The sequence below is a fragment of the Homalodisca vitripennis genome, chromosome 1 (genome assembly GCF_021130785.1).
Source record: "Homalodisca vitripennis isolate AUS2020 chromosome 1, UT_GWSS_2.1, whole genome shotgun sequence".
Taxonomy (NCBI): Eukaryota; Metazoa; Arthropoda; class Insecta; order Hemiptera; family Cicadellidae; genus Homalodisca; species Homalodisca vitripennis.
This window is the reverse complement of record NC_060207.1, coordinates 116,460,816-116,478,109: the sequence shown is the minus strand read 5'-3', so window position 1 is coordinate 116,478,109 and position 17,294 is coordinate 116,460,816. Positions and strand designations below refer to the sequence as shown.

The 17,294-nt window shown below is 34.2% G+C and overlaps 1 protein-coding gene across 4 annotated transcripts in view; it reads right to left on the bottom strand.

The window, feature by feature from the left end:
- Positions 1 to 11,015, bottom strand: part of LOC124369852 (SWI/SNF-related matrix-associated actin-dependent regulator of chromatin subfamily A containing DEAD/H box 1 homolog) — a 69,771-nt gene extending 58,756 nt beyond the window's left edge. For 2 of the 4 annotated variants that reach the window (XM_046827984.1, XM_046828004.1), the window contains exons 1-2: positions 10,634 to 10,965; positions 4,059 to 4,172 (exon numbers count right to left, since the gene is read on the bottom strand). In XM_046827984.1, coding sequence (XP_046683940.1) covers positions 4,059 to 4,149 — 91 coding nt within the window. In that variant the 5' untranslated portion in view covers positions 4,150 to 4,172; positions 10,634 to 10,965. Of the gene's footprint in view, positions 1 to 4,058; positions 4,173 to 10,633 lie in introns of all 4 variants that reach the window. The other 2 variants (XM_046827995.1, XM_046827989.1) reach the window with 2 other exon arrangements.
- Between the last annotated feature and the right edge of the window lie 6,279 nt (positions 11,016 to 17,294).

Below are 17,294 nucleotides of genomic sequence, written 5' to 3'. Positions count from 1 at the left end.
ATCGTTACAAGACTTATTTAGAATTTAATGATAGCAACACTTACTTTGGATTGCCTATTGACGAACACCTAACTTGTTCCTAGTCCCTAATGGGACACAATACATTCATGATTGATTAGTAGTACTAGTGAAACAACACACTACGCGCTCCATGAGAACTACCGAACGTACTAGTTGCTATTTAGCTTTATTGTGATATATCATAGTTTTATATACATTAATATGTATGGGGGAAATGTGAAGCTTAATTGTATAATTTACTAAATTCTTTAAAACTGGAAAGTTACATCAATACTTTTGGTTACATGTGATAACACAAGGGATTATGATTCATCCCAACAGAAAAACATAATTTACACAATCATTATACCAACAATATAAACAACACAACTCACTGGTGGCCTCAGAAAACTGGCATCTAATTTAACTGAGTAAACTATAAACTAGTTTACTCAGTTAAATTAAACTGGCTAGTCGCTCTTGCAGGTATGAGCAGATAGTATTAGCAGCTAGCAAACTAGCACTGTTTGAGTGGGCCTTTAATGTGGCTGGTCGTTTTAATACTTGAAAATATCTCATGTGCTTGCCCAAAAACCAAGCATCCACTGAAAACAGTTTCGCAGATATACACATATTACATGATATGCAATTATCTGCCAAAACAATGTCTGAAGAGAACTTTGGATAATTGGGAGACAAGCTCTATAGCTACCTTCCTGAAGTAGTGAAGAGAGCAAATTACCAATTCCTACAAAGATGACTATGTAGCTGACAGAAAGAAAAACCTTTCCCTTTTCTTTGTTCTGGACCTTAATTGCCAATTTTCTTGCATAGTTTTTTTTATCTAATTGTTTATATCAAATATAACATAGAGTCTCGAATCTACTGTATGTGTTAAGGAACAGTTCAATTCAGATCAGTAGTGCGTGTCCTGTCACCAAGTGTGTGGGTGTTTGGATTACTTTTTGTGTATTTTTTGCGAATTTTGAGCTAATTTAGTGCAAATAAGTGGAAATCATCAAGGAAAATCGCTGAAGAAATATTTCTGTATTGGCCGGTTAATTTTGTTTCATCCCTGTCATGTTTTGATATCTCACAATTTTCTCTAATTCTGTTTGCTTGCTTACCAATCTTTCAAGATTTTCTTCCATTGTTTTATTAAAAGATTATTCAACCTTATTACCTATCTCCTCTATCCCTTCTAGGCTATTGCCTGTCATTGATCTATTCTCCCTATCGTCAATCCTTATTTTAATTCTTTTATTATATTTTTTCAACCTATTTACTATATATAAAAATTTTTCTCAGTCTATATCATGTCCTCCTTTTTTATTTTCTTTATTTCTGTTGTGATCTCACCCCTAACCTGAAAATTGAGCTTGTTTCTTTCATTTTTATTTGTCTCCTTTTGTTCAGCTAATTCAGCTTTAGCCCCCTTCTCCAACTTTTTTAAGTTCACATTAAGATTATATAAACCTTTGTTCAAATCCTCTTTTATTTCCTTTTCAACTTCCGTTATCCTAACATAACACACCTCTCTTATTTGATCTATGTTCTGCATCAATTGTTCATTGCTTTTTTGCATTTCCGTTTATGGGTCCTCTTTAATTATATCGATTGTATTATTTAGGCTATTCACATTTTTCTTCATGTCTTCATTTAGGTTTCTCATCATAACCCTCATAAATTCGATAAGACCTTCATTCCTATTTCTTTCATTATTATGGGAACCATTGAACATATTGTTTTAATCTTTTTTGACAACACTATTTCATCCCTCACAGATACCTCCTGTTCCTCATTTTGTATCGAACTAGGTATAGGGGATGACCACCCTAAGAACGCTCTATCTCCCGAGCTATGTAGTAATGCTCTCGTGGTACAAATAACAACTGATTCATTTAGTTTTCCTGACTCTCCAATGAGTTGTGGTAATAATTTCTCTCAACTCAAAATTATTGTTTATACTAAATTATGGAATTCTATTTGATATCAATTTAAAATATAATTTAAAGGTATGTCAGGGAGGCCCAGTCAGTAAAGCACCATACTCATCAATTATATCATGTTCAAGTTAATTACTTCTCATGTTTCACTTCAACATTTTATATTTGGACATTAAACATCATTTCACTCACCAATCTCACTTGCAATAACTTGTGACCGAATTAAACAAAATTTATAAGAACATGTGCTTTTTTTCACTAGAACATCAACACATGTTCTTTCATATTCGCTGCTCCAATCATAAGGGCAAGGAGACCGGCAATGTGCTACAACTGCCGGGGTCCACATACCACAAGTTATCAGCTCTTCATATTTTACTTACATGTGATGAAAACCATAACATCTGATTTGCTTCATCAGCTCACCGATTTTGCTGCGAACTATTTGAAATATAAATTTGACCGATGTTAATCTGTTACAACCATATGGTACCTAATAACACTGATTGGAGTCTCAATAGACTAGGCATAATTTGGTTACAATATTTTCAAAATACAAATAAAGAAATAAGAATACTAAATATTACACATAATAAACTATTACACTGAATGTAACTACAAATTGATCACAGGAAATATACATTGTATAATAAGCAATAAACAATTATTTAACCCTTTTAGGACGACAAAAATTTTGGGTATTTTTTAGGTACGCATTTTTTGAAGTGACCATTTTTCATAGTGGACATACCGAAGAAGACGACAGTGAAATTGGGCAAAATGTAGTAGTTTGATAAATATTATTATAAGTCCATTATTATAAATTGTGCTTACACAATTTTTTATCCACATGTACATAATTAAACTGTCCACAATATGGTAGAATTTATTACTATTTACAATAACCTGAAAAATGAAAAATAAAATAAAATTTTAGAATTTTTAGTTTTTAGTTTTTTAGTTTGGCTTCAGTTTACTATGATAAAAAAAATATTTTTACTATGTGAACTAATATTAAAACGTTTATTACATAGTTTTCAGTTTAAATACCAAATTTTATTAACATTGGTTGAGAAATAATTGTTTTGGATCAAAAAAACTTACATTACTAGAAAGTACCAAATTATATAAAATGGACTAAAATAAAAGTCAAACAATGAAACTGGTTTTACTTACCATATAATGTGGTTAACAGGTCAAATTTATCCACAGGTATTGAAATATGTAGTATTGCTAAGAAACACTATAAAACACTCACAAAAATATATACACTATATACAACAATGGTCTAATTAGTTAGCACATGTATGTTTTGGAAAGCAAATCGGGTGACACCCTTCTTTGCAAATTGAACAAATATAGGAGGCTCGTTTCCTTTTTCTTGATTGTTGACTATGTCTAATGTCCTATGTCCTATGTCCAACGCTGACTGAATGTAAACAAACCAGACGGAATTGGCGCACTCCGCCAACTGGCACTATAATAGGCACTCACGTGCAGCTGTTCTAAAAATAGACATATGTTGTATTGTTTGGCCAAGATAATTTCCGAAATACTCCATTTCCTGTCAAAGGATGTGCCTCTACAAAGAAAACTAATTTTGTTCATCATATTTTCAAAATTACATGAGTATTATGCAAACGTAAACCGCCGGGCACATAAAAGTCCGCTCGTCTTCTTCTGTAAAATTAGTGCGGACTATTGAAAACCCGCATCGTCTTCTTCGGCAAAACTAGTGCAGACTATTAATAGTCCGCTCGTCCTAAAAGGGTTAAAATATAACCAATGTGTAACAAAACGTTCAAAATTTTGAGGATGAAGCTTTAGAAGGAAAGAAAAGGTAGCATATTACCATAAATTTTAATTGTATTCACTTAAGCATTACACCAAAATTAAAATTCATGAATATCTTATAAAAATCTAAAAAAATGCCTATAGACCCATATAAAACATTACATTTGAAACTGCTATACAAAAGTTACTTGACAAGATGAGGGAGTTGTTACTTGTCACAAATTTGGATTTTTATTCATGAAGACGTGATACACGTAACAATAGATAAGAAGAAGCATACATACATTACACTACACTGCTATTTCTATTGAAATTTACCTTTTACTAAGTTGCCATGTTCAAAGTTATTTTTTTTCTGATACTGAAACCTTCGCAGGCTGTTCAGCAAACTTGGACTAGGCTGGGACATTTTCTCCTAGGAAGAATTTTATACTAAAAACAAAAATATTTATTAGTCACATTATTTGTTGTCAGTTAAAATTATTACAACTATTGAAGATTTTTATTCAAATTACAGTAACTGGGATATATATACCGGGTGTCTAATGAAGAGGTTTAAACGTTTGATTTTATATTATTTGCCCATTTACTCCCTGAACATTTTCAAACTCTACACAACTCATTAAATAGGTTTTAAAAATATTCTGTGAAAATTTCAGCTCTCCAGCAATTGTTGAAACAAAATGGTGGCAATGGTGGCACTTAAAAATATTCAAAAAACAGTAAAAATACACAGTATTTTTGGTTTTGTAAAATTATTTATTGTCATAGTCTAGAGAAATAAAACATTTCAATCAGAAAATTAGAACATAGCCTCTTAAAAAAACCCTACAATAACAGTCCACAATTATTCGAACTGAAATGCATCCAGTGACACACTGATAACAGTGCTTAACAAATGAATTGTAAGCTCTTACAAAGAAATTCTGCGGTATCCGGAAAAGTTCCTCTTCAATTGATTATTGAATTGATTGATTCCTCATCATTATTGAAGCCACGAGTATAAAATTGTTCCTTTAAGTAATCCCATAGAAATAAATCACACAGAGTTAAATCTGAGTGGCCAATCTAAAAAATCACTCCCACAACCAATCTAACGGCCATGAAGGTTGTCATTTAGTAGTTGCTTGACAGATTTTGCGAAATGAGGAGGAGCACCATCTTGTTGGAAGATTGCTTCATCCATTTCTGGAACCATAAAATGAGGAAAGACTTGTTCATTTAAAACCTGTTCATATCTATTTCCAGTCATTGAACTGTCTGAAATGTAAGATAGCACTCCATTACAAATGATGAATGCCCAAACAGTAATTTCTTTTGATTTGAGTAGAGTCTGTTCAAGAATGTGTGGATTACCGGTGTAATAATTACAATTATGCCTATTTATAGCACCATTGCGGTAGAAAGTGGACTAGTCTGAAAAAAAAATTTGAGTGTACCAATTAGGATCTACCAACTCATGAAACTCAATGATACGAGAACAAAATTCCACTCTCCTGTCCGGATCATCTTCAAGAAGATTATGTTAGGTGACTTTTGTAATGTACCAATGTAGACTTATTCCAGCTACAGTCGTGTTGCTGGAATCTGTAGCATAATAAACTCTGTACATCAGTTTGAAATTTTATACACTGCCGTGTTTAAATTACTTTCTTATTGCTCCGAAAAAATTGTGACTGAAATTGGTTTTTGTAGCATAGGATAGATAGGTATACCGTTAGTGCTTGCCCAAGTAATGTGATTTTCAGGAATGAAAATACATCACATATTATCATAATTAATGTCATCTAGTAGTGGTTATCAGATCTTTGGTATCTACAACTGTAGAGACTAAACAAAGTAAAAACGACATTAGAACACCTCACTGAAAGATGAAGAGTAGTATTTTACTATCACAGATTCAATAAATTATGGAGCTCACACCACACCAGAATTGAGGTAGCAACACAAGGCTACTGCCCTGAGCACCGATCTCAATGCTTAGAGTTAGAGTTTTTTGGTTTTGAGAATTAAAATTTAAAAATCAACATTTGGCATAGAATTACTCATCAACCTTAACAAGTTAAACCTGTATGTTGAGTGTTAGTAGGCCTATATCTCCACAATTACTTGTATAAAAAATAAATGCAATATGTATAAATAAATAAGCACGTATATTATCACTTTATACAAATTTACAGTTAAAAATGAGCAACCACAAAAAATTTCACTAATTTATCTCAATAAATAAATCTTTTTTCTTTTTTTAATTGATACGTATTTTAAGAATTGAAAGTTTACATAATCGGGATTATTAGTAAAAGTCAAACTATTAAGGGCTAACACTTAATGAGAAAAAAACACTGATATAAGAGAAATTTAATCATTTAGGTAAACGAATGGCTACAGTATAATAAGCAGTCACCAACACAATCAGATGATAATTATTATTAATTTTAAATGCTAAAACTATCAAATACGACATTTGTATTTATAATTAAGCATTGCCAGCTTTCTGCATTTAGACTAGTGACGTCATTACCAGCTGTTGCTAGTGTTGTCATTACCTTGTTATTTCATTATGTAGGAGAAGGCTAGTGAGAACGACAAGAACAATGGCGATCAATATGCATATATTGGCTCAAAATATTTTAAAAACACTGAGCAGTGTTTTAAATGACTGCTAGAATCACAAATCTCGTTAATTGTGAAACATGTTAAACCTGGAACAACAACCGTTACTGATTTATGGAGTCTATTTTGTACTAAAAACAAAAGGCTATGACCATTTTACTGTTAACCACAATACAAACTTCGTAGATCCATTTAACTAATACAAATACCCAAACTATAGTAATCAAATTGGAGAGCTACAGAAAAATCTTTAAAAACTGGTCTCAGAAATGAGTGCATTGCTGATCATATTGCAGAATATATGTTCGACAAGAAATTTTGATAAATGGTGGTGATTCATTCGAGAATTTCTTAAATGCTATCAAACATGTCTACTCTGCAAAGTAATAGTTAGTACTATGCGGCTCAAGAGTTCTTTATATAATAGAGTTTAATTATTTTATACAATATAACAAACAAATTCATTTCTTTTACATATAAAAATATAGCTTCTCTATTTTACCATTTTTTAAACCTAAAATTTAATTGAATTCAACTTAAACGTTCAAAATTTATTCTAACGTGTTTGGAAATAAATTCAAAATTAAAATCATGTGTTTCATAATTGACTAATGACGGCAAGAACAGTGACGTATGTGTCTTCTTTGTTTAACAAGCAGTCACGTTTATCCTTGAAAATACGTAATAGAGTAGTACATGTTATTTTGTTGTAATTATATTTTATTTTTTAATTATATTAATATTTATATATTAATTTCTAAGGCTCAAAACTATCAAAACCACATTGTTTATTGAAATACCTATTACGATATTTGGTCCGACATTTTGCTTCCAGTCCATTAGATGGTCATAAATATTGATGATTTGATATCATTCGATAATCATCATATCCGATTGTGTTGGTGGCCGCTCATTATACTCCAGCTAAAAGAATTCTACTAAAACAACTAAGCAATAAAATTAAACAAGACAATGCTCACTGAACAATAACTGCATATAGTTGGTTGTCAATCACAGTTGATTTACATATAAAAGTAATTTCACGAATTATATGTTATACCATCTATAAAATACTGTATGAAGTTTAATTCACAACTTTATTAGCAATATAAATTCACAGTGATAACTTTTGTATACTACATGTTTCATTAATTTCATACTGTAATTAATTTTTTATATATATATATATATATATATATAAACATATGAGGTGTGTTCAGAAAGTAAGTACCATTTCATTCTACTGCTGCTGTAGTGCTGCAATTGGTGTTCCGCGCATGCGCACTAGTCGTCCTTGTTCACTGCCTATAGAATCACTCCATTTTAGTTGTCCTACGTTGTGTTTTCAATTTTCTCTGAAGGTTTAAAATATTTAAGACAATTAGTGATTGTGAGATTTGTTCTGTAATAAGATTTTTTAATGCAAGGATTGTGAAACCAGCTGAAATTCATCGAGATGTTTACGGGGAAGACGTGATGAGTGAAGGAATGGTGAGAAAGTGGGTTACAAGGTTCAATGGCGGTCGAAAAAATGTGCATGATGAGAATAGGAGCGGTCAGCCTTCTCACGTCACTGATGATCAGATGGTAAGGGCAGTTGACGAAAAAATCCAAGAGAAGAGACATTTCACTATGACAACGCTGTTTGACGATTTCCAACAAATTTTACGCACTCTTATGTACGAAATTGATACAATCCACTTAGGTTATGGCAAGCTGTGCTCCTGATTGGATCCAAAAATGCTCACTAACATGCACAAAACCAAGAGACTCGGAAGTACTTTGACTTTTCTCACATGGTACAGTGATGATGGTGAGCATTTTTTAAACAAAATTGTGACAGGTAATGATAATTGGATCCGTCATGTCACACTGGAATCCGAACAGCAGTCAATGGAGTGGCGGCACACGCAATCCCCCAAGAAACAAAAATTCAACACGTCTGCACAAAAAATTATGTTCACTGTCCTTTGGGGGTAACTCTTAAGCTCAGCGACTACCGCTCCAATCACCGTAATTTATTGCATATACTAACACAGGTTAACGTAATTTCACCGAAAAAAATAGTCCCGATTATCGCTAACATATAAAAACCAGTTTTTCGGCAGTAAAATGTTGGCAATACAAAACACATAAATAACGAGATTTTCGACTATCAAACTAAAAACAATGGCCGACCATGGTCGTTTTGATGAGTTGACAGTAGTCACGTGACAAACAGGAAAGTTTCCGATTGGCGGGGCGGGTCACGTGACCTATAGGACGGCTTCGATTGACCGCCAGACGTAAACAAACAAACCCACATGGACAAGGAATAATTACTGAAGTTATTGACATGGCGTGCGATGGTTCTTGTCACACGCTAAAAAGACCCTAGCTTGCGTATTCAAAACTCAGATCACGCGATGCTTGCCCGCTGCACAGCGCTTTGCGCTGCTTGCTCTTTTAGAAAAAAAATTAACTCGAGCTTGCAAAGTCCAAGCCCAGATCACGCCATGACTGCTTACACACACAAAACTCAGACAGAACTAACGCAGGTTTCATTACAAGCAAAAGGTAACTGGCACGCGTTTATCACTGATAAGATAAGACGAGTTTATACTAGAAGTAGTACCTGGACTACTGCCCTACGAACTAATAAGACCAAAAAAACGAATAAATGCAATGTCAGTCTGGTTTTTTTTAATTTTATTATTTCCGACATTTTTTGAGGGGGGGAGTAAACGGCTACGGCGATAATCGGGATTATTTTTTTCGGTGAAATTACGTTAACCTGTGTTAGTATGCAAAAAATCATGGGGATTGGAGCGGTAGTCGCTGAGCTTAAGATTTACCCCTTTGGGATCAGAAAGGTGTTTTGTTGATTTTCGCCCAAGAGGTGAAACCATTAATGCGGCAAGGTATTGTGAAACCTTAAGAAAAACAAGGCGAGCAATTCAAAACAAATAGTAAAGAATGTTTAGTAACAGAATTGTGTTGCACCATGACAACGGTGTTTACTTCCTGAACACGCTTCGTATACATATACGGATGTTGTGGTTTCATCCAGATACAGTGATAATTGTAGAAGCAGAAATTGAGATAGCCTATATACATTTTTGATGTCCATACATATGGACATTGGAATTGAAAGTTTTTCATACAAATATATGGTAGGCCTATACAATCACCACATATTATTAATATAAAACATTTCGGGTAGGGTACGATAAGTGGACCCGGTTTTTATATCGAAATTGGCAACTGATTTGAGATATTACTTAATCATAACCATTGATATAATCATTCGATACTGATTAATTATTTTGAACAATTAACTTAAATAATCTATATCAACAGCTGTAAACACTTTCTAATAATACAAATAAGGTAATATTTCAATTTTACATAAGTAACAGTTGATCATTAAATTGGCAATCAATTTTAGAAAACTACACGACAATGCTTTGAAAGATGATAAGAAACAACTGTAACTGTGACAGGAGCAAATATGGTCGTCTTCAGTTTTCCTAATTTTGGTTATAATTTGTTTGATCCCTGTAAATATTAAATTCATATTTCAATTTGAAAAATATGATTCTTATTAAGGACTGTAGGCCTAGATACTTTTATATCAATTAATAGTCTAGGATTTGAGATGCGAATATTAGGTATCGATGATTACATTCTTCTATATAAATAACCGGGTCTAATTATCGTACCCTACCCAACGTTTCATTAAGTGTAAGATCTCTTTATATTAGTTGTAAGCGTAGTAGGTCTATATATGTCCGTTCTTTTATTAATAGTGTATTAATTGATAACAAGTTAAAACGCTTGTAACTTCAAAAGCACTGTTGCAATTAAAATTACTTATACTTATTGATGCTGGTGAAAAATTGCATAACTGTGAAGGATACATGGTTTCCTCATGTCAAGCCCTATTGTTCACTGAATCATCTGAGAATTAGTTAACTTTGTAGCCTATAATACTTTAATACTGATTCATACAAGTGCTTGGTAAAATGCCATTTAACTTAAATTTATAGTAGAAAAAGCCCTACAACATGTACCTACAGCCTAACAAAACAAGTTTGATGACATGAATAAAACCTTTCTGAGATTTTTCAAATGCTAATTTTCAGGTATTTATTTCTGCAGTAAAATGTAACATAGATTAAGCTATTAAAATGTAATGTTTATTAACTGACAAACTACAAGACAACTGTATTATACATTATTAACTCCACAGAATTACCAATAAGACGAATTTAAAATATTAAAATAATAGGTCATCTTACCTACATAAACGAGAGATTTCAGATTCCACAGAATATTCACATTAAAACTGTTTTATTTATCCTATCGTATTTATTTGTTTATAAAAAGGCATTAATTTCCTTCATAAATAACTGATGTAGGTTAGCGGTACTAGATCATGAGTTAACCACTAATCTAGATAGGAAGCGGTCTTTTAAATTTCAAAATTGTAATGCATTTTACAAGATCATTATGTATTCGAAAACGACAAATGTCAAATACAGCTTATTTTCCTTACTTTCCTCCAGACATTCATTTCCAGTGTTCCATTTATCCAGTTAACCCTCCAGTAAACATCATCTATTCCCGTCCAGGAATCCAGACTATTTTTTAGCAGGTAACCAAGTAAAGTATTAAATTAACATCTGGACCAATGATTTACGTTACACAAAGAACTGTAAAATACTATTAAATCATCTAACTATATACATAATTATATTTAAAATATTGCATTCGGTTTATCGAATTCACCCTGGAAAGTAGGTAAAAAGTTAATTATTATGGGTTACAAACAACAATATATTTCACATAAGTAGTATAGTACAAGGAATTGTTGTCATGGCATGAGTTTTCTTTAATACTTTATACATTTGCCAGACTAGGTTGGGGCGGGACCGCAGCGCAATAGTATAGCTCTGGCCTGATTCAAATTTATAAATTATCTAGTGCATTATTTTCTTATTCAAACTTTGAGATTGTGTTTATTGGTTGGTGTGTTCATGTATCTTGATTTTGTGATCTCTGGATCACACTTTAGTAAAGTAATAGGTTTGTCACACTACAAGCGAGTCGGGTCGTACTAAATAATCGTAGCTACCACTAGTTTGGTTGTGTTTCACATCGTGTACTGTTGTTAGTCCTAATGTTATAAATCTCCAACAAATACTGAATCCGAGGTTATCAATACATAGTATGAATTAAAACAGCTCTTTGTGTTGGTCTGTTTGTGTATCGATAGTATCTAAAGTACTAAACGGTCTTTTATGAGGTTTTCACTATCGGCTTCGTTATGAACTAGCACAGGTTACCTAGTACAATAACAGTATTCTATAGTTAAAATACATAAATATTTAATTTATAGAAAGTGGTGAAAAGTTTTTACGATGCGAAAATTTATATTTTTAAGCGCTTTTACTGTGAATACTAACTAAACCTTGCGACTCATAACAAAATAATGTACTATGTAATTGTATATTTCTAAAAGACCTACAAAAAGTTCGCGTTGGCATTTATCTCCTAAGAATAACCCACATTAACCACTCTTCTCTTTTAAAGTTTATGTTGTTCTTAGCATTTCCTAAGCCATTTTCATGATAGGGGTAAAAAGTATTATTACTTACAGCATCAGAATCATCATAGACCGCAAATAAATGCTTTTAGATCTAACTTGGATTAAAACCCACATAGGCGTTTATTTTATTGGTCAGTACAATAAAATAAACTCAACTGTGGAACTGTAAAATTAGAGCGGAAGTAAATTTAAAGTTTTATCTGACTATTTTGGATCACAGTAACTTTTCGGTCGTACATTAGTCAGTGGCGTAGCGAAGGGGGGGTCCAGAGGGTCCGGACCCCCCCCCCCGAAATTTTAAGACATATTAAAAAATAAAGCATGGAGTTATAAAAGGAGAGTTATCATTTACTCTTGTCTACAAAGATTAAATTGATTGATTTAATTGATTAAAGTGACCGTTGTTAAAAATATAATTGTCCTTTCGTTTCAATCATAAAGTATCAAACGATACTTTTGGGCTCGGCCTTTAGGATAGTGTAGTGTAATCACGGTATTGCTATAGAGCGCGGTCACGTGACGTCTCAAAATAACCCAAATTGTAACACGGCGAACATTCGACCTCCAGCACTCGTTGTGTCAACAACTCCTGGAACAACATGAGTGACATCTTCAAGAAGATGGGACAGCGTGCCTTTGGAAGCGCCGGGCAGCCAGCTAAGAGGCCTAGCTCTCCACCTGCCAGCTCGGCGGCTAAGAAGGTCGCTGCTCCAGCAAAGGGCCTTTTTAAAGGCCACAACGTCACCGCTGCTACGGTGACATCTGACCAACCTACGGCTTCGGTTTCTACGCCCAGGATACCCTTGCTGTTCCTGGACAGTGTTCCGGACTGGCCTACCCACGCCAAGAACTTGGAGGAGTTGTCGCGGGACGGCCTGACGACAACATTCCGCGGTGCTCACTATCGCTTGAAAGTGACCACTGTGGAGGACTTAAGCGCAGTTCAGCGGTACCTATGTTCCAAGAAGCTGCCCTTCTACACTCACAACCTTGGGCGTGGAAGATCGCTTAAGGTTGTGATCAGCGGACTGCCCGACACCGATGATGTGGAGTTCTTCGATGTCTTAACTGACGAGGGCTTTGCCGTCAACGAGGATGCACGACTTCGGACAGCCAGGGGACCTGCCAAGAGCTGGGTGATCACGCTGACCAGGGACAGTGAGAGAACCCTGACACCAAGCAGGCTAGCCAAATCTACAACGTGGCAAGCCTGCTCCATGTCAGGGTCTAAGTCACTGTGTACAAGAAGCCGGTCGGCCCGCCGCAGTGCTACCGGTGCCAAGGTTTTGGCTACGGCTCCGGCAACTGCGGGAGGCCGAGAAAATGCGTCCGCTGTGGGGAAAATCATCTGAAGATGAACTGCCCCAAAGTCTCGACGGAGAAGGGTCACTGCTGCAACTGTGGCGGCGATCACAACGCCAACTATCGTGGGTGTCCAGCCTACAAGGAGGCCAGAGTGGCAGCTGTCCAGTTAGGCCGCAAGTCCCGGCCAACCAAATGGCTGCTTAGAATTAAGTCACGACGTTGATTTTAGTGTCATTAAACTGTAGACGTGTATATAATTATCGAAAAAAGTTTAAAAAATCACTTTCGGTCGGAAAATACACTTAAAAGCTCTACTGATAACAAGTTCCGACTACTTTGGATTTCACTGATTGAGGTATTATTCCATTTTCCTTAGTATATTCCGATCGGAAGTGATTATTTTTGTTTTTTTTTCTCGATAGTTATAGGTATATTTATTAGTCGGCGTTGAATTAATACCTAAAATCAATGTCCTAACAAAAAGGTAAGTACCACTTTTACCTCAACCACTCAACCAGTGAAATCCAAAATCGTCAAAACTTGAATCTGTAGAGAGCTTTTTTTCGGTATTTACCGACCGAAAGTGATTTTTTGTCGATAATTATATAGGTAGTCGAGTACAGTTGATAACAAAAAATCGTCGTTCTAACTCAATCAAAAATACCACGTTTACCTCAATAACTAAAGTCCGAAGTAGTTGAAGTTCTAATCATTAGAGTTTTTCAAGTGTATTTTATTTCCTACCAAAAGTGATTTTTTTGATTTTTTTCGATAATTATATACTCGTCTACAGTGTAATTATACAAAAAATCGTCATTATAACTCATTCATAAATACCTCAATCAGTGAAATCCAAAGTAGCCGAACTTCTAATCAGTAGAGTTGTCCGGTGTATTTTCCGACCGTTAGTTTGATCTGTACCAGAGCAACGTTCGAAAATTGCCTTCCTTTTCCAAAGGGTTTTCGGCCGTCAGTGGCCCAATGTTCCCGAAGGGGTATTTCATTTTTTCCACAGAATATAGTTGTGTCAATTATACGCTTGAGTGAAGCTCTGTTTTGTACTTTTTCTTTCTTATCCAGTTAATCCAACATCACTTTGATGCCTTATACTCGGCCAGAATCGAACTTCGTAAAGTTTCTGTAGCTATACAAGAAAATTTGTGGTACTAGAGTTGCTGTAAGAGTTTAATTTGCCTATTACATAAGGCGTAGTTACTAAAGCCCATATTTTTGGTATTTACCTTTTACCAATGAACTCATTGGTAAATAACACACAAAACGTCCCCCGGATCCCCCGGTTTCGGACCCCCCCCGAACGAAATTTCTGGCTAGGCTACTGACATAAGTTATATATTTTCTTTATCTGGAAAAAAGATAAACTATACTATGGCACTTGAAAAGTTTTTAGACATAAAGTAAACTAAAAGAGCCGAAAATGGACACGTTTTAATCGAAGTTGGTTTTTATTGGTATATATTTTCGTGATCGAGGCATGAGTCAAGCTCGACTAAGGCATCTGAAATGCCTTAGATAGAAAATTAATCTAAACAGACAGAAGTTGGCTCTTTTCCATTAAATTAGGTTTTCGAGACATACATGTATATACTTATTCATAGGCCTACAATAAAACAGAAAATAGAACCAGTCAAAACTGTATTTACGTTTTGAATCTCTCAACCATGGTTACTGAAATAATATGTATCTGTTTACTTATGTTTACAATTGTTAGGACTCTATCATATTACGTAAAAAATGCTTTCACTAACAAATCTATGGCTTTCGATGTTTAAAATTGCGTGTGAAGCCACTGGTAACTCTTAGTTGTAATGAATTTTAAGTGTGAATAGTGTGTATATTTTAAGTAGTTACATGAAGCAAGCTATGCCACAATTTTGTTATTTACGTGTTTTAGATCGTATTCAGGTCCATTTCATAATTTTAACCGTTAAATACATCTTATATATGTATACTTTTGTAAAAACCTTAAATCTCTGCCTTAAATGATACATAATATGATATTTATATACTTGTTAAAACAATAGTAATTTTTAATATGAAAGAAGCATCAGATAGCCACGCCGAGACATGTATTGTGGTCAAAGTGTTAAGCAACTCAAATAAAATCTTTCCAATGTTGGTAAAGATGTGTCTTACACATCAACCAGAAGGTCTAGGGCGGCAATGACTTTTGGGAGGATTAATTTACAAAGTTTAAAACAGAACAGATCCAAGGTTTTTCGTACATGTGGCTATTACTTGAGTTGGCCATTTCTAAATGGTCGCCTGTCTATTCAGATGAACTTTCTGAGGATTTAGATTGGTTGAACTTATAGTAAACCAGTTACACTTTTTGTATACCAGTATTAAACTTATAAGAGGATAAGGGATTATTTGGAAATGTTTTAAGTTATCTCGGCGTGGACAAGATACAGAGTTTGTTTTTTTAACAGTAATAGTCTAGTGTAGCCATATGCGCAAAGTAGTATGTTCAGTCCTCACGCAGAGTGTTAATTTCTCTCTTTATTATCTTGGCGGTGTTGGGTTACCTCTTTACCTAGATTACACTATATTTTGTAGTCATGATGTCTCTGATCTAGGAGCGATGTAAAGAGTTCATTTTGAGCTTCGTCGTTCCCGACTTACTTTGGATCTCTTCAGACGAACATGACTCCAGATTTCAGGAATGAAGTCTGTGACAGCGTCAGGTTATATTATATTATATTCTATAATTTCTAAAGCTAGTTTCATAAATATGCGTATCTTATAAAATCATAGCACCAGAAAACATTAATTTTTAATGTCATAAAGCAATTTTATAGTAATTATTCTCAAAAGTTAAATATGCAGTTTACGTTTCATTATTATACGGTTGCATAATATTACATCAAAATGCTTTCTAAGAAAGGGCTATAGACTGTGATTTCCTAGCTAAACCCTGTGTTTCATTATTATTCAAACACAGATATGAAAAAAAATTATATAAATGCCTTACGGCTGACTTGGAACTACACCATGAAGTCAATTTTCACTTTAAAAAATGTTTGCACTGATTTCATCTGGGATTGGCTTCGATCATTATTCCTCGATTAGGCTATATGATTCTATGATTCTTTTTATTATTTTCAGAAATCGATTTATTTCCTTATATAATGTTGCGTCAAAACAGGATACATTTTTTTAGTTTTTCTGGGGTTTCGTTATCTGGTATTTTTTTAATTTGTTCGAAACATGAGTTCCTTGCATAATCAAACTGTGGACATTTCATTAGTAGATGATCCGCTGCCTCACTCACTCCTTCAGTGCAATTTAAGCACAGAGGAGTGAAATAAAGTTTCATTAGATGAAGAGTCTTGTTCACTGTGACATGTCCTATTCTTAGTCTGATTTATATTTACTATTTCCCTTCTGCTAAGTCTCATATCTTAGTACAAGGCAGTAAAGGACTGATAGGTTGTATACTACTATACCACCTGGCCTTTGTTGTATTTACCAACAAGTTGTTTTTTTCTTCAAGTATCTCCTTCTTTTGGAACGATTTGAGGTCAGATAATGGAAGGGCCATGTCTTGAACAGATATTCCATTCACCACTGCCTCTTTTGCAAGCTTGTCAACCATTTCATTATTATATTTCAAATCCACATGGCTAGGTATCCACTGAAACGTTATTCTGTTCTTGGAGTCTACACAGTGTTTTATTATTTGTAGGGATGTTATCTTCTGTTATGCCTTCACATGCACTTTGTAGTGATTTTATGGCAGAAAGAGAATCAGTGCAGATTAATATGTCACAATTGGGGAGGTTATTTATAAGCTGAGAGGACATGTACAAAGCTCAGCTGTATAAATCGATGCATTTGGTGAAAGTTTATATTTCTTTTCCACATTCATTTGTGGTATCAAAATTGCTGCTCCTGTTCCTTCGCCTGTTTTAGATCCGTTTGTAAATATTTTGATTCTGTCCCTATAGGTTACGTTAATCATTTGGTTAACTATCTGTTGGAAACCTTTTCTTTCTTAGTTAAAGTTTTGTCATCTATTGTATCAT